This window comes from Pipistrellus hanaki (assembly GCF_964339955.1).
Source record: "Pipistrellus hanaki genome assembly, chromosome: 14".
NCBI lineage: Eukaryota > Metazoa > Chordata > Mammalia > Chiroptera > Vespertilionidae > Pipistrellus > Pipistrellus hanaki.
Window position 1 is genome coordinate 12,671,526 of NC_140516.1, and position 22,848 is coordinate 12,694,373.

A 22,848-nucleotide genomic window follows, 5' to 3' on the forward strand; every position below is an offset into this window, starting at 1 on the left:
AGGGCACTGATGAACAACTTGGTAATATGTTCATGCTCACATTCAGGTTTAATGAGCCCATTTTACTGTGGGGATGTGTGCCAAGAAAATCTAAATCCCGGTGCACAGGGGGTAAATGAGGAAGGAAAGGGGAGGTGAGGGGAGAGGGGGAAAAACAATCTGCAGACACCAAAGCATCTATGAAGCCATTTCCAAAAAACTCTGTGACTCTATTCACTTCCCATTTCTGGTCCAGTGGTTAGCCACTACATGACCTAAAACCCAGCAGACCTCTCAGAAATCAACATCTCCCATGGAAATGAAACAACAGACATACCTGTTTTGATGTATGGCTTGGTGACATATTATAAATATTACATCACATACCCACAGAGGATGCCAATCAATAAGACATTCTTTTAGACAGCACTAAATGAGCCATGGGTTCTTGCTTCTGAATACACTCCTTTAAGGCTCCTACTATTGCTTAAATGATTAATAGAAGACATATTGTCAGAAAACGTACTTAAAGTGAAAAACAGTAAACCATAGAAATATCATTCATTTTTAAGCAATTTTCTAGTGAAAATGTCACATAAATTTACATAGAGGCCCAAGGATTAGGCTCTAGTAAGAGCTAGAAGGCAGGCAGACATCATGCTTTGTGAATGAAGGGCCAGGAAGATAGTTTACCAAGAGACTATAAAAAAGTGGATACATTGCTTGGTAGAAACCCAAATGCCACAGGAACTCTAGGTTCAAAAGACTTATTGTGAAACCCTAAAACTTCTCAGGGTTAAATGAAGCACAGATTCCAGGGTGAACAAAGTGGGGCTGTTATGGACCACAGAGCAGAAGTGGGTCATACACACATTCATCTCCAAATGCAAGTGTGAGAATGCTTGTCAAATTAGAGATAAAAAGTCAGATGAATGACAAATTTAGAATTACTGCAGAATGGGCCTACTCCCATGCAACAGCCGGAGGCCATGCAGTAAATGTAGACCTGGATGGACACACGTGTTCCCACCACTGCTCCTGATTCCTGTCTCTCTCAGAGTGTGAGCACCTTGCCATCCTTGTAAGGTTACTTCTAAATTTTCTAACATAAATTTAACTAGATGTGGTTTCCACAGTGTTCAGCCTCTAGAACCCCGCTACTCATGGCAACTTTGCCATATGTGCAACTAACAAACAGCCTTTCCAACCACACCCTCCTATACCACCCAGGAACAGTCGTGGAGTGGGGAGGACAGGCTTGAGAGTGCTCATCCTAGCCCATGACATGGATCACTCCTCTCAAATCAAGTCCTCCCTAAGGAATCAGGCCCCACAACTAGCACATGGATTGAGTCTGAAGGATGGTCTGTTGTTTAGTAACTGCATTTGTTGACATCCAATGGATCTTTTTCCAATTTGCAGTGGGCATCTGAGGAGCTAAAGGGCCCTGCATCTGTTGATAAGTACTCAGCTCATGATAGGAAGGGCAATTTCAAGCTAGCTCCAGCAAAATTACCAAGTCCCTATTTCATGGCCTGCTTTAGGTATTCTTATCTACATTAGGTATTATTGAGGCATAAAGGGTCAAGAAGATGCAATCTTAAGCTACTGGAAGCCATTCTCTGAGTGGTGAAATATATGAAGTAGTGAGAGAAATATAGAAGATCAAATGCATAATAAAGTATGAGATGGGAAAGAAAGAACTGTAACTGTTTGGGAGTGGAGTACCTAAGAGTGGTAGAGTCCACGGGAATTTTAAATATGACTTAGTTCAACAGTTTTTCACTGAGCATCAGAATCGCCTATTGACTATTTTGTTGAATTTGCCACTAAATAAGTCAAAATGCCTTAGATGATTCAGAAGAATCATTTTGGTTAAGGGTCCCTGATCTAGACTGGCCTCTCCATTTAAAAAGTCCCACTAGCAAACTGGACTCCATATCAGATCATCTGATTTGACCCCTTACACGTTAGGTTTTAGTATTTTTGCCAATGTGACCAGTCATAATAACAACAAAAATAGAATTAGCTTTTCTTGTTCTTTTATAACCTCATAAAACCCTCTTTCTATTTGAGACTGAATAAAATAAGGTGGGGTTAGAAGCTGTTCTCACTCTATTTTTCTCATTCTCAAAAAGAAAAGTTGCCTATAGTTTGATCCACCTGTATATCCATTAATGAATGAATGAGCATGTGTGAATGTGTGTGCACATACACCCATGCACATGCATACACATATATAAAATTTATTTAGATATTTAAAAAAAACACACACAGAAAGAAGAAAAAAAAGAAGACAGAAAAGCAACTGAGAATTTCCAAAATAAAGCTTGGTTTATTAAACATAGGCACTTGATTGACAGAACTTTCTTAGACTTGCTCAACCTTTCAAAGACATATAAATAAGTTGCCTCAAGAAGATAAAATATGTTTTGAGCCACCCCTCCATGCCTGAAATCAGGCTGTTAAATGCTTCAGAGTTGATAAGAGTGTCGAAGAAGCAAATTAAGTTCTAAGCTATTCAATACTATGTAACCTCAAGGGCTGATTTAGAAATGTGTAACTATTCACCTGCTGGACATTAAACATATTTCTCCTAACAGAAATCACATTCAAATTGACAGTATCATCTCTCAAATGAAAATCTTCATGATGGAGAAAGATTTAATACATTTTTTAAAAGTAGCTTTATGCTAAGATAGTTTAAAAGCAAGCAGCTAAGACTGCCACAGAATTAATCAAGTTCGCTAGAAAATGAAGTAAAAGGTATAAAATTCTTCCCAATAAAGAAATGTAACTGAAATCCTACTTTAGCTTTACTTTTTGTGTGTTTTAACTATATTACATTCAACAGCCTTCAGTATTTCTTACAGTGTGCTTATACAAATGAATGTCCCCAGCTATGTTCTTTCATGGGTCACCACAGATTTTTATATGAATCTTAATAGAAAAAAATTTCTCTCAAATTATTATCCTCTTTCCTCAATTCTTCAAATTTATTTTCCAGTAGCCTTATATGCTTTGTATTTCCATCCTTCCTCCCTCTCTTCTTCCCACATTGTTTCGAGTAGGATTTTAATGAGAGCATATATCATAATGGAGAGAGTTGCAACACATCAGAGATGATCATTAAAAATATTTACCAAACAATAGTCAAGAATGAGAGCATACAGAATTCAAAATGAAGAAGGAAAACAAAATGAGTTTATGAAATCAGTAAGATGGAGAAGGCTCCCTAACAGAGATGAGTTTGGATTGGTGTTTTAAAGCAGATGGTTTAGAAGTAGAGACAATAAAGAAAAGCATTTCTACTTGGAATCCATCAAAGCACGTGGTCAATGAGCACTTGGGGGCATAGTTTTATGGAACAAAGTTATGGGCCTTCTGGGACTTCCTCTTGGGATTTTTATATAAGCTCCCTAAACTTCAGTGGGAAGTGCTTTTTCTCCAAAAAGTGACACTAAAGCAGACCACAGGAAGACTTTACAAGACAGAGCATAGGTCAGCAAACTAGAGACAAATCTGGCCTGCTTTCTATTTTTGTGGAGTTTTTTTTTTTTAATAAAATTTTGTTAGAACACAGCAATGCCTGCTCATTTACAAATGTCTACTTTACATTATAACAGCCAAATTGAATATTTGCAACAGAGACCATATGACCTTCAGCCCTTTACAAAAAGTTTGTCAATCCCTGACCTAGACCACTCAACAGCATTCCATGCTTCTTGGCTCCTCTGACTTCAACAAATGGAGACAATGGCTATAGCTTACACAAAGTTAAAAGTTTAATATTATCACATGGAATCCACTGATATTTACCAAACATCTGCTATGCACACATAGTACATTATCCCCCCCAAAAGATGCTTTTTCCTTCTTTCACCATGCTCAAACACCTAGATACTCACCTGTATCTCTTATAGTCTTCTTCGTCCTTTTCCATGCTGACCAGTTCGTTGGGACATGCCACATTACCCAGCAGGCTGAGGTATTCCAGAGCCGGTGTCACTTCTGCCAGGTGATCAAGCAGATGCTCCAAATCAGTGATGTGACAAAGGTTAAGGATCTCGGTCCAGGAAGACAAAAGGTTTAACAAGAACAACAGACCATGGCTTACAGGGGAAGACTAGCCACTGTGAGTCCAGACTGCTCCCACGATATGGCATGTGTGAGGGTTGAAATCAGCTTAGCCATGGGTGTCTGGAACAGCTAGTCTTTCACTGCTACTATTGGATACAGGAACCAGCTTTTCTCTGGGCAGGTAAGACTCGAGATCACTTGAGAGAAAATTAATGCACGTTTTACCACACTTTCCTTTCCTCTATAGTTCTGTGTTTTGTTTTTAAGTTAAAATGGTGAAGTGTAGGTTCCATGTAGTAAAAATATTTTACAATATGCAAACCCATAAAACATTTTTTTCTAGTAGTGAAAGCAAGACATTATTTTCAAAGACCTCATTAAAAATATCAATTATCCTACAATGGGTAATGTATCGATAAAATATACAGGAATGACATAAGCACAAACAGGGATTGGCTATCCAATTATGATCTGAGAGCTTGTGGTAGAGCAAAGCATTGCTCATTGGCCTCATTGGTGGGGGGAAAAAATCACAGTATTGAGGAAAAAGGAGAACAAAGCTAGGAGGAGAAGACAAGCTGAGAAAGGTAGGACAACTTTAGTCAAGTCAGACAGGTCAGAATGCATTTCCTGAGACCCTTTGTGAATCGAATATTCTATGAAGGAAAAAAAAATGGAAGAGAAAAGACCAAGGAGGGACATGGTGGTAAAATTATTACATGATCCATCACCACAGTGGGCTCACTATCCAGTCAAGTCGAACTCTGACACCACAAACCATATAAGGAAAGAGTCACAGAGGCAGGATATCACATGGATTGGGAAGGACTAGTTCACACATCAACTTATCAATTGAGCTGATGAGCCAAGTCCTAAGCAAGGTGGTGATCTGACAGGCCAGGACAGAAGCCATGAATACCAAGAGCCCATAGGAATTATCTAATGTCAGGAGAGAAACTAGGGAAAGCCCTTACTATGGACAGAAAAGTCTAACCAAAACCTAGTTCCCTCTTAGGGGCAAATTGAGTTTGTGGTGGAGCTAAGCATTGCTCAATGGCCTCACTGGTGGGGAAAAATCATGGCATTTGGGGAAAATGAGAACCTTAAATTTTCATCTATTTTTTTTTTTTTAATCTACAGTATGAAGGTGGGAATGTGAAGGCACAGAACTCAAAACTGGCAAGATTTTCAAGTAGAGAATACACTGGGCAACTGAGTTGGATTAAGATCCCAGGCATTTTTCAATATTTAGTGACAACGGATGGGAAACCCAGCAGGCCACCATCCAGGGAGGCCCAGTTTAATCTAAGTAAATCTTCAAGTGTAAATTTCCCACAGAACTAATAAAACTTGTATGTGAGGGCTCCTTGCTTGCACAGAGCTCCTAGTAATAGAGCCGTATGGTCATGTGCTTTGTGAAATTTGCAAAAGTAGGCTATTTAAATACCAATTGGCTAAGATCACTGTTTTTCTTCACTAGAATGTCATCCACTACATGTCACTTTGAGTTGGGTGACATTGGAGTGCCTGTGGAAATTCTGGGAACCTGGCTAAGAGGGGCATGGGAAGAACTGGTATTTAATTAGGACTCAGTGAGATATATTTGTGTGGTTTGCATCATATCTGTGACTGGTTATTACAATAGTATCAGTAGGAACAGCTTCCAGTAATATTCATGCTGACACAACATGTAGGGACCAACATAATACTGATGATACAATGATTAACGAGTTTATCAGGTCAAAGAACATTTAAGACACACATAACTTGAAATGTCCCAAAATATAACAGCTCATATAGGAAGAAAATATATAAGAGTTTTTTCAATATTTAAAAACTCTAATTATTTTTGCCAATAATTTAGTGGTGAAATTACCAATAAGGAGTGACAAATCTGAAAGAAACCTCCCTAAACTACTAAAAATCCAACTTAATTTTCAATTAGATGGAATTATCTATTTTCTCTATATAAAATATTATAAAATTATATAACAAATTTTTAGGAAAAAAGTTTTTATACAGACATGTGTAGTATAAAAAGATTCACTTTCCTAAATATTTTAGTGTGTGGTATTTTTCAACTTAAATTTTATTTTCTTTTGATATATTTTCTATTCTAAATAACACTTATCTTCATAACTAATTTTGCATTCACACTCAAGTAGTTTTTCCTTTAAGAGGGCTTCCTCAAATTATGTAAGTTTTACACTTCATAAAATCTGGGTCAGCCAATGAGCAGGGGGCTGTGGAGATGTGGACTCATTCAAATCTGCATCATTTCTTGTGCCCATAAATCTAAGGAATTCTGGATTTCCCTAGCCTTTGAGCCTGCTCCATTTAGGATACTGTGTGTGGCAGAAGCTTCTCCATCTTACTAAGCCTTTCAACTACCCATTAACTAATCAACTGGGGTTAGCCAGGTGGTCTTCACTAAATCCACACCAGGCAGGAATCGCCAGCACCTACTTCAGGACTCTGTGGACCAGAACTTCATCATTACATTGATACCACGGGAGGATGAAACAGGAGGGAGAGATTTAATTGGTTCCTTGGTCTCCTGGATGAGCACAGCCTTGTCTTGCCTGATTGCAGGCTCTGAGAGAGAATGTTTCACACTCCTGTTTATAAAATTGTATAGAAAGTTAACCAGAGTCAATGAGAGGAGGGAACTGGGGTCTGGGGCTAATCAAGACCACCACAGTGGATACTCTTTCAGCAATTCTCCTAAGGCTTTCTTTTTTTGTTTTTAATTTTTAAAAATGTGACACTATCTGGCACAGTTTCATTTCTCTCCAATTGGATTCTTAGCACACACCTGGTTTCCTTCATGGAGCCTTCTCTAGAGAACTTGCTGCTTTGAATTTTTTCAATGTTGTCTACAGAAAGTTTCCACTGCGGAGCCCAGCTGTCATGGCTGGACTTGCCAAGGGAGATTTTCTGCTGGGGTCCAAGATCAAAGCAACATCTTGCCTGGAAAGTTTGGAGCATGAGGGGTGCCTCCGGGGTTAGGGGCCAGTTGCACAGGTCCAAAGCTGTTTCCCAGGTGAGAGAATGGGGACATACCTTCCCTCTGTGCTCGGCTTCGAAGGGCAAAGGGCAGCATCTATAAGCCCTGGGAGGATTTCAGCCAAAGCTCATCCCACTATAAGGTTTTTGAGTGGTAAACAGTGTACATGGCAGAGTACCTCATTTTGATTTGCACAAACATCAGAAATATTATCACATGCATGTAACAATGAAGGAAACTGGAGTCAAAGGTCACACTGTCAGTAAATGGCACAATTTATATACTTAATTAAACCTAGAACTGAAGAAATGGCATTTATAGGGACACATGACTCACCATTTTCTAACACAAAAGGGAAATTTTAAATACTGAAACATGAAAATTCTTAGTCCTGCTTTCTATCTCAGCACATCCTACTTATATTACACGTCTTCCTTGTTGGCATTATAGCTCATGCTGCCTCTCCATACATGAGCTGAAGCACACAGGGAGAAAGAAAATGAAGAAATGAATTGTGATTTAAAATGAAGTCCCTTATCACCCCTAAAGGAAAAGTGGGTGAAAGGTTAAATATCCATATTTAACAACTGATATCTCAGTTGCTCTCTTATTTGGGGCTGAGTATTCAGACATGATATGGCCAACTGCCCATCCCTACAGGGAACAGCCAGGGATGGTGTGTGTGTGTGTGTGTGTGTGTTTGTGTGTGTGTGTGTGTGTGTGTGTGTGTGTGTGTGAGAGAGAGAGAGAGAGAGAGAGAGAGAGAGAGAGAGAGAGAGAGAGAGAGAGAGAGAGAGAGAGAGAGAGAGAGAGAGAGAGAGAGAGAGAGAGAGAGAGAGAGAGAGAGAGAGAGAGAGAGAGAGAGAGAGAGAGTCAAGGCCATGACCAGGCACTATTGGCCAGTGCAAATGAACCTAAGGAAGAAGAGTGAGATAAGCTATGAACCAAGAGATGAAGAGGTAACCTGGGAAGAACAGGCTTTAGGGATGCCAGAACAGGGCTCCAAAGCTGACAGCTGAATGGAACCCTCAGGAACAAGGACTGGGAGAACAAATATATGAGGTCCAGCAGGAGGTAGCAGCCAGGAAGTGGGGCAGTGGTGAACTGGGAAGAAATTTCCAGATGCTGGGTTTGGGGTCTGGAATTCCTTTCATAAACTCCCACTGCAGCTGGGAGCAGGGCCTCGTGGAGCCAGTGACAGGCAGCTGACTCTTCCTGCAACTTAGTTCCTCTTCTTGTGCAGTGATTGCCCCTCCACCTTGCGTCCCAGAGTCTGGGCCGAGAATTAACACATCTAGACAGAGCCCACCACAGACAATCTATGTGATTTCAAAGAGTTCATACTGTCCCCTGTTTTTTCATAAAAATGATAATTATCCCTAGTGGTACCCGACTCACAGAATGATCTGAGGGCAGTATTAAAGTATAGTATAGAAGTCAAAGAAGCATTCTAAATCTATACTCTGATGTTGGTTATACTGTGGCCCAAATAACTTTAGGAAGGAACACATAATTCTCTAGGGTAATAATAAAAGTTATAATACTAACCCTTACGTAGAATTCAGTGTGTTACTGTAACTTAGCATTAGTGAGATTCTTCCATAGCCCTTACAACAACCTATGGGGTGGGTACTGTTATTGTCCCCATCTTAAGCCAAAGCATAGAGATGTTAAGTAACTTGTCCAAGTCATGCAGTAAGTGGTAGACCTGGGTACAGGCCCAGGGAGTCTGGCTTCAGAGCCTGTTGTTCTTAAGTACTATTTGGCAGTGGCACTTGGTAAAAGATAAAAGAAACCCATAACCCAAATTCCCAGGGTCCAGTAACACACTCATTGTATAAACAGATTTAATTGTGAGTAAAACCAAATGGAAAACTCTAGACTTACAAGGCAGATAAAATGAGTGGTGGTAGGGGTCAATAACCATTCTATCTATAGATGCCAAAAAGCAGAAAATTAAAAAAGAAAACAAACAGCACAGAAGATGCCGGGACTGGTTTAGCTCAATGGATAGAGCGTCGGCTTGGGGACTGAAGGGACCCGGGTTCGATTCCGGTCAAGGGCATGTACCTTGGTTGCGGGCATATCCCCAGTAGGGGGTGTGCAAGAGGCAACTGATCGATGACTCTCTCTCATCGATGTTTCTAACTCTCTATCTCTCTCCCTTCCTCTCTGTACAAAATCAATAAAATATATTAAAAAAAAAACAACAAACAGCACAGAAGAACTTGAGGTAGAACCCCATTTGACAGCAAGCTTCCTAATATGGTTAAAATAAGATTCAATTTATAAGAAAGAGTGAATACTTAGAAGGTCAATAGTTCTTTGAGTTCCTTGATTCTTAGGTCTCTCTTTATTGGAAATATGAAGCGAAAACTTAAGGAGACAGAATATCAAGGTCTCTGTGTTAGAATAATGAAATGGGCCATGCCTCTGTGTATTCACACCTGGCATAGTTCCCTCTCACAGTGGTTCTACGTTTGGTATGTAACTAGCTTTGGCCATAGGACAGCAACACGTATGATACGAGCTGGGATTTAAAAGTGCTTGTACATCGGAACTTTGCTCTTGGAACCTCCCTCCTATGTGGAGAGGCCTGTGCTAGATTGTGTGTGACATGTAGTTCAGCCCATTGCCAGCACCAGTTCTAGTTCCAGGCCTCTGAACAAGGCCATCTCAGACCGTCCGGCCCAGCTGAGTTTGCAGATAACTGTGGCTGGCTGCCTGGGTGGCCCCAAAGCAAGACTGGCAGAACTGTCATCCGAGCTCTGCCCACATAGCTCACCCATAGCCTTGTAAACCAATGAAATGTTTGGTTTTTAAAGCAACTCACTGTTGGAGATTATAATGCAGCAAAGCTAACTGATAGAGCCCAAATCTAAGAAACTTCACAGAGTAGGAATAGCAATATGGAATTGTGTAATGGTTGGAGAGCCTGAGGCACTGTTACAAGTAGATAGGAAAGTCAATCAGCCAAAAAGGTGGACTCAAAATTGTTAGGTTAAAAGGATGACATATATTGTTATCGGTGCTTTTACCTGCTTTTCATTCTATGAATTTTGGGTCAAATATAAAGGGAAATTAAGCTAATTCTCCTGATCATTCTGACAGCCTGGAGAGAAAGAAGAGCCATGGTGCATCCTGGGAGAGCCAACCACAATCTCTTGTATCTACTGATAACAAAGCACATACAGCAACACAGCAACAGGACTGATCAGCTTGGCACCTTCACAATGCCTTCTGCTTCAGTCCCTCCCAGGCCATACCATTACCCCCTGGGCATTACTGCTATACATGGAGAAGATGAGGCATGGAGCCGGAAGAGAACTCAACCAGAGACAAAGAAAATCCGAATTATAGAGCCAAGAGGCCTGCTACTCTGGTAACTGCTGCTCTGAGGATAAAACCATGATCCAATTCAACTTATTCCTATAAAAATGATTAGCAGAGGCTCTTAGAGGCCACATAGCTAAGCATGATCAAGGTGACTCATGAACACACATTCATGAAGTCTAATACTCGACAGTGATGCGAGGGAGGAACTGTATCATCCAATCTAGCCTAATATTCCTTCCGTTCTTCATCAATTTGAGAATATTGTCCCACTGATCACCCAACACAGCCAAGGAAGCCATAAGACACACTGACTATAACACTTTTTCAAACAGTGACTAGGAAACTTAGTTGACCAGAGGATAGGAAATGAAAAAATCTATCAACATTTCATATGATGAAAGAGGGTCTATACTTCACCTCTTTCCCCATCTGAACAAAGGAGTAACTATACCCTACTTACAAGGCTGGATAAGAATGAAAAATACAGTGGGAGGCAAAAGTAGGTTTACAGCTGTTTGAATGGAAAATAATAGAACAAACTGTGTTTCACCTACTCAACAACTGTAAACTTATGTTTGTCCCACCCTGTAATATATTTAAAGCTACTGAGCACAGAGCCTGATCAACAGGAATGCCCCCTAAACAGCTGATGATGAAGATTCCTTCACTTATCCAACAAATATTCACTGACCCTCAACTCTGTGCTGGGTGTTACTACATCCAGGAGTTAGCACCACTGACACCACATGCTGCCTCGCTGGCTGGCGTCATGATGGCACAGGCCCACAGTCTAACATTGGAACCATGTGCCTTCCACTGCAGAAAGGTTCTGACTCCATTCTCAGTTCATGGTGGGCTCCAGAGCCCTCAGTCCCTCTGAGTCTCCTCTGAGGCTGGCTAAGTCCTTGCAGACTTAAGAGACCATATACTTAAGAGGCTCTCCCAGGCCTTTCTCATCACCCCACTGTGGTGAACACCATAAAAGACAGGATAGGCCTGGGCTTCACACTTATCCTCGACCTCGGCCCCTCCCCCTTCACCACAACTGCTGCCCAAGAGAGCTTTCCGGAACCCTCTGTGAAGGCCCAGTTTGCTCAGCAGCATTACCCTTGACTTGCCACCAGAGGTCGCCCTCCCACACAAGCCCAAACAAACAGAACCCGGATTCGCCTTCTTGGCAGAGTGACATTATTTTCTTTCTCTATTTTTATCTATTAAAAAGATTTCTTCAGAGCCATAACTTAGATCCCTGCACTAAAATGGAGCAACAGGAAGATATAATGGTGCATTTCATTTATGAATGACCTATAATAAATTACTCTGAAGTGTCCCGAGTGCCAGGAGACAGAACGCTTTGTCGGCCCATGGACTGTATTTCACGTACTTTAATTTAGCTGACACATAAAACTCATTTGACATTTTGCAGGTATTTGTGTGGGGCCGGGGAGGAGAGCTGGTGAGCAGGAGGGGACCACTGCGGGGCAGGGTGGGGAGTGGGGGCAGCGAGCAGGGCCAAGGATATCTGGTTCTTGTTGAGGGTTAAGGTATGGAGCCTGGGTAACCCTGGCAACACGAGGTCGTTCCCCAGCAGATTGTTGTCCAAGACGAGCTCCTCCAGGCTCCCAAAGGCGCTCAGTCCTTCCAGTGACCTGCAATGACAAAGGCAACAGGAAAAATGATCCTGCACTAAATCAGGGAGGCCATTATGAGCCGAAATAAATATTTTAACCTTCCCTTTCAGGACTGGGAATAGTTTGGGCTTGGTGCCTGTCAGCAAAGTGAATGACAAGAATTAGTAGCAGGAGCCGGGCGGGGGCGGCGGGGAGAAGGGGCCGCTGGCACTCACCGCATCCTTCACGCGTTGCCAACATGAAGGATGAGGGTCACTTAGTGAGTAGCCAGGATCCAAAACAAAGGGCTTCAGATGCGGCCTGCAGGATAAATTTGTCAATGTCTTGTGCCTGCAGGCACCCAGCCTAGGCTGACCCTAACCTCCATTCCCAAGATAAATAACTCTGTCACAGTTCACCTTCATTCCCTGGACACAAATTTAAGTTGTCATCCATCATTCCTGCCCAGAAATATCATACCCGCTTACAATAATAAATATAACTTCAAGTATCATTTCTTAGCGGTTCTCCTCGGCACAGGGGTAGGAAACAGCGAGGAAGCCATCCTTTCTCTCTGCCCCCCGCCTGTGAAACCCCTCCCCCCCCCCCCCCCCCCGCTTTTTTCCTTCACTAATCACTTAATTTGCCTCTGCCCAGTGTCCCCGTGGCCGGCCCAGGGGCAGGGCACCCGATGGAGCAATAATCCCTCCAGTGTGAGGGGCTGCTGCTTTTTCTTTCTTTGATTTCTTCTCCTTTTTCTTTTTGTTTGGGGGGCAGGAGTAGGGAAGGAGCCCGGAGGATTTCTTTTTCAATGCTCCTGGCTTGAAGTTACCGTTCTACTTTATGAAAAGGGGATTTCTCACTTTATTTCTGAAAGAAGTGTCGAGCGCAGCAATGTGGATGTGGAGGAGGCAGTACATAAACAGGCATCTGAAAGAATTGAGTACCCAAAAGGAAAAACAGCCTTGTGTATACACATAGCTAGAAGTTTCTCTGGAGGCGGGTTCTAGAGTGTTGGGGGCGGCGGTGGTGAGTAGTGGCCAGCCTGTGCGGGCCCTGGTGCTCACGGGCGTTAATTAAAGAAGCTACCAGGCAGGTGAGAGACACACACAGACACACACTCCCAGCTCGGTCACCTGCCAGACCCGAGAGCCGTGCTGAGCTGGCATGGCTGACAGCTGAGCTGCCACGTCAACCAGAGAGCGGGCGCGCATGGGATCTCCTGGTAATTCTGTAAAATTTGACGAATCAGGGGATGCTGTCTGCACTGTTTATTCATCTACTGGCAGCACACACATCACAGACCCACCTGCTGGTGTAAGCAATGCCTGTACTTCCGGTGTGGGTGCGAACTTCAGTGCAAGGGCCATCCTGAGCCATCCCCATCTCCCTGCGGATTTCCGCCCTGAGGACTCCCCCCCCCCCTGAGGACTCCAAAGCAGTCAGTGCTTGGGAGGTGCAACATGCATTACAAGGAGGTAATTAAATCCCCAGAATTCACTGGGCCCAGAGCTCCACCAGCAGATCCCATCTCTGCCTGACCCTCAGGGTTCCCACCCAGGACCCAGCACCCAGACCACGTGTCTTCTAGTCAAACACTACCTGCTCCAAGCAGGAGGGAGGACAAGACCAAACACATTCTGGGTCAAGGGTCAGTGGGGTCATCCCACCTCATTTCTTCCTCCTCCTTTCTCATGGGCCTCACGTTTCGGGGAGAAAACACGACTTACACACCGGCGGTTAGGACAGTCTGGAAGGTTACGCCAACGCCCTGTCTCCTCGCAGTGTGGTCTGGGCATGTCAATAGCCCACCTGAATGCCTTGTTCTGTGCTGGTTCCAGCTCATAGCATCCCATGGGGGATAAGTGAAAGAAGATTAACTTGTTACGTTTCTTTCTTTTCTCTTCCTCCTTTCTTGCACTGGTTTTGCTGGAAGCCCTGACTTGGGGCGGGGGGCGGGGGGGGGGGGGGGGGAGGCTATTGAGGATGCAGATGGTGGGCAGATCAACCAATGCACAAAGGCATGCAGTGGGTCCTGCTTCTGCAGGGGCATTCTATGATTCCCGAAGTGCCTTGCTCCATGGGGTTAATGAGTGATGATCCCCAAGCGCTTTTCAGAGCGAGGCTGTTTACCAGGAGGGAAGCTGAGGCCGCCTCCCCCCTCCCTCCCTTCTGTGGGGGCGCCTTATGGAGGGCTAATAAGTCCTTTGTGCACAACATGGGTTGGGCTCTGGTCAGAGGCAGCATCCAAATGCACATTGTTCCCGCGTTATGTTATGCAAATATCATGCTCATATCATGAGAATCCGCAAACAGTTGGCAACTGGCAAGCAGAAGAAAGCTCCCTTCCAAAAGTGCTCCAGGGGAGGCATAAAACAGACAAAGCCGGGAACACTAGAGGGAGTGCCCACTGAGACCGCCTTCTCTCCTGGTGGCTGAGGGCAGAGCTCAAGACCAGCTTCCGGGTGAGGCTTCACCGAGGTGAGGCGCTGGAAGGCTGGGGCTTAAGCTCCCCGTGACCTGTCTGGTTTGGAGAGTCCCTTTGCCCCTCAATGTTATTAGCTGCTCAGTTAAAAGGGAACCATGTTGCTGCTTAAGAAACCCCGGTCTCCCTGCCATCCATGTGCTGTGATTTAATCGGCTGAGTGTGGAGCCCAGGGACTGGGGACAAGAGACAGAGCGTGGTGCAGGTAACCCTGGAGGGGCCAGGGCTTCCGGGCTCAGCTGGCCTGTGGAGGCCACTCAGCCAGCACCTGGAATATGGGTTTATTTTTTACTTTTTGAAAATTTGACTTTTGTTGTTGTCTTCCAGAAAGGAGACATCAATTGCATCAATTATTGAGCTGATGTCCATATATACAGGATGCCTGCAAACAGATATGTGCCCGTCAGTAAAATGGCAAGGCCACAGGGCTTCAAGGAGCCACAGAGCTACGCTGCTTCATGGGACAGTGGCAGGCTACAGGGAGCAGATGGCAGGACTAAATTTCTCTGCTCTATCCCTGTGTGTGGACAGCAAAACGTACTACCCCGGACCCTGGTGGAAGGGGTGGCTGTCACTCCAGGGTTACTCACCAGCTTAGTTGGCAGTGGTTACTGATGTGTGAAGGGGGGGAGTAGGGCCTGGGAAGGAGAGGCAGATCTGTCTGCTCCAGCAAGGGGCAGGAGGGGGAGGGCAAGGCTTTAGCTGCTACCTGGGCACAGCCAGCTGGAGAGAAAGAGAGCTTCCCAGCCCAGCGAGGAGACACCAAGGGCACAGGGAGACGTGTGCAGTCTGGCGTGGGTGGCAGGTGGTTTGCTCTAGAAACCTAATCAGCTGCGCAGAAGCGCCTCGCAGGCTGTGCACCCCCCGCACCCCCAGCAGGAAAGCGGCCCATCGTCTCACCCACAGGTGCCACCTCCGCCGGCCCGAGCGCAGGGCCCGGGCTGGGCTCCCCCAGGAGCCGCTGCGGCTGCCGGAGGGTCCCGGAGCCTCCTCCAAAGTCATATCGAGATGACAAAACATCACAACGCATTCAGCTCCAGCGGATTCAAACAGAGAGAACTTTTAAGTTTCCACTGTAATTAACCCTATCCTCGTTAAGATAATTATGATCAAGCTTCCTGTCACAGTTAATATCCAGCATCATTGCCTGTGGCTCACACTCTGCCCTCATTAGCTTATGAAAACAGCGGCACTGATCAGGCGGCTGCCACCCTTTCCTGGAGAGGCCAGTGGCTGGGAGGGGCCTTGTGTGGGGCAGCAGGTCCCACAGAAGGGCCACCTCTTAAACTGTAATTCCTTCTGCTCCTGAGTGGGCCACACACACGACAGCCTTCATCCTTTTCCCAAAAGTTAGCCACTGGGCGGAATGGGGAGGGAGGAGGCCAGCAGAGCAGGGCTGGTCACTTTGGGGCAGGGGAGCTGCTAAGATGGAGCTATTAGTCCTTCCTGCCCCTTACCTGGCAAAAATCCAGCCGGGAAAATCCCCAGAGGGCACCTCCAGAGCCCCCGGTTCAAGATCTGCCAATGTATTCCTGGGGTACAAGCTGTGGTAAGAATTAGATCCGTCTGTCCTTAGCTCCCAGCCTGTACCAGGAATGACACTTCCTGGCATGAGCTGGGCAGGGAAAAGGAGACAATTGACCAGACCCTGAGAAAGACACGTGTTCGCATAGCTGGCCTCAAATCCAGAAACCAGTTAAGAAAATAACATCTCCACTAAGATCTCCACCTGCTTCCTCCACCACATCTCCATAAGCACCCATAGGTGTGTTTTTATCAGAGGGAACGGGGAGGCCATGGAAATGGAGGAGGACCTAACCCCTTTGGATTCATATGTTTATCAGCTTGTCTACATGAAACTGTGGTCGGATTATGCCTCTGAGGAACTGGTGTATGGTTGCCTTCAGACAATGTAAATCATGCATCTGATCATGCTACCCTTTTTTACTTTTGCTTCCAGTAAGCTCAGACCAAACTATGACCCAACTGTGAAAAGGTCTCTACATCTGCTTTTTAACTTCACTGTTGAGGCTTATAATTTTTATAGTCTTGATATTTCATTTATCTCTGGTTTTCTTTTATTAATTCTGATAAGCTTTAGCTCAAATCCTTTGTAGAATGTGTTAATACAGATATCAACTGAATATAACACAGATTCTCAAACAGGCAATTTCTGTGCATTAAGGACAGGTTCTGTGGGACCAGTTATTAATGCAGACAGTTGACTAGGAATAAAGATGTATATTGTATCCAGAATTCAAAATGCCTTTGAAAATACTTCTAATGATATTCTTATGACAAGAGAGCAAAAAGTACGCTAGAATGACAAATTTAGGTAAGGTCGTAACTGGTTCAAACATATACATGAAGAATATTAATGAATGGCTCAGCTTGCTCTGGGGGAAGGTTCTGAGGACTTTGGTCCTAAATTTTGCCAATACCTTGGTATGGCCAAGTTGATCACATGTATGGAGGCCAGGACCCTAGAAAGATGCTCAGGAGGATACAGTAGATTAAAAATTATCCTGTTGGAATTAACTCATCCTTTCAGCCCAAACATGATATTTTGTGTCTAATGTATAGACTTAAATGTAGATTTAAAGTTCGACAACCTAAAGTACCCATTGAAAGAAAAAGTTAATAAAAGGCAAATTAAAATTGAGAAAAATATTTGCAATCTCTCTGATAGACTAGTTTAACATTCTTAATATGCAAAGAGTTTTTGAAAATCAATAAGTAAAACCCTAAACAAAAATTATCAAAAGAGATGGACAGAAAAAAACACAAAGGTCAATAATGGAAAAGTGGATAAAATTTCAGCTTCTCTGGGAACCCAAAATATTGTGATTAAACAAGAGATTTTCACTTAACTAGCAAATATGCTATTTTCTTAAGTCTTAGCATAGTCTTGTCAAAAGTTGAAGATACTAAACTAATACAATATTAATGGAGAGTGAAATTGTTATAACCATTTTGAATGGCAATTTAATTAAAAGCCTTTAAATTATCACCTTTTTAATATAGCAATTCTAAGAATTTATTCAGTAATATAAATTTTATATACTTTTTATAAGTGTGTATGTTTAAGTAAGTTCATTACAGCATGATTTATAGCAATTTATAAACAAGTCTAAATTCCAAGTGATAATAGGAATGATCAAATATAGCTCAATATCTGTACAATGAAATACCATGCAGCAATTAAAAATGATAGTGTAGTCTGACCTGTGTGGCTCAGTGATTAAGTATTGACCCATGAACCAGGAGATCATGGGTGGATTCCCAATCAGGCCACATGCCTAGATTGCGGGCTCAATCACAGTAGGGAGCATGCAGGAAGCAGCTGATCCAGGATTCTCTCTCATCATTGATGTTTCTATCTTTCTCTCCATCTTCATTCCTCTCTCTGAAGTCAATAAAAATATGTTTTTTAAAAATGACAGTGTAGATAGATGTCTACTGATCCAGCAAAGTTATCATGCTATCTAAGCACCTAAGATTAAGTTATAATATATGTAGCACATGTACTCATGCATGGAAATTAAAAGGCATCTGTGTTATCTCCAGCATTCTCCATGTAAATTTTAATTTGTGCCATATTCTACATGTTGATGGTTAAAAGTCATTAAAGTAGCCTTGGTTATCCCAACACACCATGGTGTATATAGGAACTTTATGACAATTCTGTACACACATACACAAATATCCTTCAAGGTATATGTAAACATACATAGCTACATATTTATCTATCAATAGATGTATCCAAGATATATACCTCTAACCCCTGAGTAATGGCCTTCTAGGGTTTTCCTTCTCTTTTACAGTTTTCACTTGTTACTAGATTTTTTTTAATCATGAATAAGTATTTTATAATCAGAAAAAACTCCAGTAAATATTACTTTTAAGTAAAACTCCCCAACACAAGATGGATGGGCCTTGGATAAAGACCAGGGGTGCAAAGAGGACTTAGTGTGAATCACCATGAGGGTGCTGCCCTGATCTTCATCCACTCTACTGGCCCCTGAGTAACTCTACCTGGAGCTTTGTTTCAATCTTGCTTGCCACACTCACAGGGGCATCAGCACTCACAAGCACCACCCATGGAGAACAACCATGTGGTCAAGGATGTAAGAAACTGTGATGAGATAGTCCATTTTATTTAATCTGGAGCAGGGGATGCTCAGTTGTCTCAATGTACTAACTATATGGCATTCCAGATGGCAGAATTATAAATAAATAAATAGCAGGAAAATTAGGTAAGTTGGGAGGAGAAGTCTTAAATCAATTGTTTTAATCTTTCAAAAACAGAGAGCTGTTCACTGAAAGATGAAGCTGTCTTATGAGACACTGTACATATTTGATGAGAGACTAGAGTCATGGAGAATGTGTAGAGGGGTTTCCTGGATAGAGAATATTCAGTGACCTCTAATATTGTATACAGATACTGTGCTTATATGACTGGAGCTCCTTCCTCTCTAAACCATAGTTTACAAGGGCTGTCAGGGCTGCTGGTTCCCCACCAGAGGGTCCCTTAGGACTCAATCTGGTGGAAAGAGGGCAGCAGACAGTTCAAGCTCTGCCATTCCCCATCACACCAAACTCTGCACCTTCTTCTGATCTTCAAGCAAGGCCTCTTTAACGCTTCCCTAATTATGGAGACATCCCCATAATAAGGATGACGCATATCAACACACTGGCCTCTTATAGTCTGCAAACTAGATGCCAAAGCCACAGCTAATGAACAGTTAACCTCATGAAGGCCACATTAGAAATAAAAAACAAGACAATAAGAACTAGTTCTTCAGCACAGCTCTATTTGTATGAAATATGCTTTATCGTGGTTTTCTTCACAAAATCATACACTTTGAGTCCTAGGGAAATTTTAGGGTGCTCCATCCTCCACTTCACATAGGTGACCAATGCTCAGAGAAGTAAGTGCCTTATCTGAAACCATGCCTAGGGCCAAATCATATCTAAAACATTTGGACATATAGTGCAGTGTTTTCTCAAGTACACAATGTTAAACTACCTCTAAATAATTTCTAGTTGAGGTGTGGAAATGGAAATTCACCATCATCACATCCTTTATCCAAATTCTATGTAGCTTTGTAATCCATTCATCTTATGTCCTCAATTTTAATGATCAAGTTAGATGGTCTTCCAATTATTTTGCCTTTCTATCTATACTGCCTTTCTTACCCTCCTAGAACAATGTGCTGAAGAACTAGTTCTTATTGTCTTGTTTTTTATTTCTAATGTGGCCTTCATGCGGTTAACTGTTCATTAGGCAGAGCTGAGATGAAATTTACCAATAATTGTCTCCTTGGCCTGTACCTCTATTCTTATTCATTCATTCATTCATTCATTTACAAAACTGTATTGAGTGCCAACTCTGTGCCCAGTATTTCTCTAGTCTCTGGAGCTAAAAGATGACTGTGGCATGGTCCTCTACTGTTGAGTAACAGAGAGAGACAGGGAAGCAGTACCAGGTAATGCAGAGCAATAGACTAGATTGGAGCAATGACCACTGCTTGGAAAGTAGGGGTGAGAGAAGGTTTCAAAGAGAAGATGGGTTTGAGCTAAGTCTCAGTTCAACTGAATTTTAATCTTTTGCACAATCACCTTATATTAATGCACAACTTTGTGGTGAAGGAACTTAAGAAGAGTGACTTGATCCTGGTAGTCACGTAACCAACATTTATAAAAGCTAATTTAGGCCCAAAAAACATGTATTTCATATTCACTTCCTGGATGGGCAGGCTCTCGGTGAGCATCCACATCTGGGGATATGGAAGATGCCCATGTCATGGCATCTGCTCCCAATGGGCTTACCATCTACAGGAAGAGAGAACAATGTTGGACTTGACATAAGGAAAAATCTTACAGGACCATATATCATTAATTAGTGTGACCAAGATGGGCTCTCAAAACAATGAGGGCTCTGGTGGTCACCTTTTGTCACACCCTTTTGTGTTTGTCCTGGAGTTATTTCTGCAAATGAGTCCCTAAGATTATAGACAGGGGAAACCGGGTACCCTTCCTACAAACACACTGGATACCTTCATGTCTCTTTCCCAACACTCTGCCCATCTGGCTGTCCCCCTCTCCTCTCAGTGAATCTTTCCTGCATTTTTCCCACCCTGGTGACAGGCTTTGACTGTGTCTCTACAATTATTTTGATTCACGGCTTGAGATTTTTACAAAACCACACATGCACTCATGGAGCCTGTGGCCTCCGGATCTTGTTTGTTTTTAAGAGTCTAAAGAGTGAGTTTGTTTGGAGGGTTCTATAAATGGAGGTTTTCTTTACTGGGGGATGTAAGGGGCGGACATGGTGTGCTGCAGCCGCGGTATGTGTGCATGTCGCCATGGGCAGAACTCAGCGCCTGGTGGGCGAGGCTCCCACAGCCATTGGGCAAACATATGCTGGGCCAAGAACACGGTTCTTCAACCTCCTGAACTGTTTGCTTGAAAGATAACAGTGTCTCTTCCACACAGGCCTTTCACCACCCTCCATAGAGGGGATTTTTAATTCAACAGATGGTGTCTACTCATTGCAAACCAACCAGAAAGGGAGACATTTACATGGCTGGGCCTCAAGGCCCTCAAGACCCAGAGGGGCCCTAATCAAATACTTGCCCAAAGACCAGCTCCCCATGGGCAGGGCCTCCTGGAATGGCATCAGGCCAGGAAAACCAGCAAAACGTGCCAACTGCTGATTCTGTGAGGTCTCAGTTGGCTGGAAAAGGTGAAAACATGTTTTCTGCCCCAGACTACAAGATAGCTTTATATCTCCTGCAGGAGAGAAGGCCCTGGGAGATATGGTGACCTCCAAAAGTGGCTTGCTCTTGGAGCCATTTTTCTTCTTCCCAAACAGCCCTAGCTCTGTGCTTTGGAAAACCTCTCAAAGAACGATGCTGCTGGGTTTGTAGTCCATTTCAAATAATGGCGCATTCTGGGCCCCGAGGACTAACACCAAACAGAAGTAACAGTGCTATGGACAAAGAGGAGGGATCAAACAATTCCAGATGTATAGTGTGAAAAACAAGAGATTTTCTGGGGCCAAACAAAGGTTCTTTTATGCTCGTCTGCCTGTCTGTTTACTTGATGGATGCTTTGGGGGTAGAACGTCATGGTGCTGTTTTCACAAGGAAGGTGGTGTTCTGATGGAGACTATCTTGTCAACTCAGTGAAGCAAAACACCAATGGCGTTAGTAGACACACAAAGTAGAAACACTAAATATGGGGATACTAGCTCCGTTTTTAAGTCCTGGATGTGCTGTGAAACTTTGGAAAAATAATACCTCTAAGGTTTAACTTTCTAATCTATCTAACCTAATAGCAGGGCAATCCCTAACCAGCACACTTTGCAGAAATTGGAAGGAGGGTGCCATGAGATAAGGTATGTGAAAACAAACCTAGGTAAACATAAGGATTGGTGACATTTGAAATATTTTTTAAAAATTCATATTTTACTTTTTTAAAGAGGAATTGGTTACCTCAGAAAGGGGAGCAAGTAGCTAGCAATACAAAATAAAAGATAACTGCTATATATTCAGAATTGTCCGATGATACGCAGAAATGGGAGCTTGGGAGACCCTCTGTCTGAAGAATGACCAGGGACCTTGGTCTCCACCTTCCTGCGATGCTTCAGTCAAGTCCTTGCCCTGTTCTAGACTTTACTCTTTCATAATTTGGGGAGGCGGGGTCATTTATTTTATAAATTTCTTCCTTTTTATCCTTCTCTGCTCTATCGTGGATTAAGGGGGAAAATACTCCCCAAACAATCCAACGTTTTATCATTGCCCTAATCATGACATCATTCAATAAAATGTTCAGCGTAAATGTGGCAAGGCATCCCAACCTTCATAGAGCCAAAAATATGGGGGTTGGAGGGCAGGTTTGGGGGAGAGTTCCAAGTCTCAAGTATGAAATTTGACTAATATAAAAGACCTTGGGGGGGGAAGGGGGGGTGTAGCAGAAGTTGGCAGAGAAAAAATATTCTCTCCCACCTCCCGTTTTTTTCAACTTTCATCCTGGACTAGGGAGTGACAGGCAAAGTGACACGGTGCTCAGAGGGCAAAAGATAAATGTTTGATGAATTAGCCACTGGTAGGAAAGTGATGGGCTTTGTGTGTGCATAATGGCCAAGCTGCCTCCCCATGCCGATTGCCTGCCAAGATAAGAAGCCATAATGAATGGAACTTGAGATGCCCTGGACAGAGCTGTTTTAATTTGACTGGTTTTAATAAAATTAACTTTTAAAAGAAGAAGAAAATAGCAGAACGAAGAGGACAGTGATTTGCAGAGACCAGAAAGGCTGAGAATGACATATCCAGAGTGGAAACTAG

At 43.1% G+C, this 22,848-nt stretch overlaps 1 protein-coding gene across 1 annotated transcript in view; it reads right to left on the bottom strand.

Annotated features, from left to right (window-relative positions):
* LRMDA (leucine rich melanocyte differentiation associated) overlaps nt 1–22,848 on the bottom strand; it is a 971,323-nt gene that overhangs the window by 424,735 nt on the left and 523,740 nt on the right. The window contains exons 3-4 of the mRNA XM_084904895.1: nt 11,923–12,051; nt 3,888–4,025 (exon numbers count right to left, since the gene is read on the bottom strand). Of these exons, the coding sequence (XP_084761021.1) occupies nt 3,888–4,025; nt 11,923–12,051 (267 nt within the window). The remainder of the gene's footprint in view (nt 1–3,887; nt 4,026–11,922; nt 12,052–22,848) is intronic.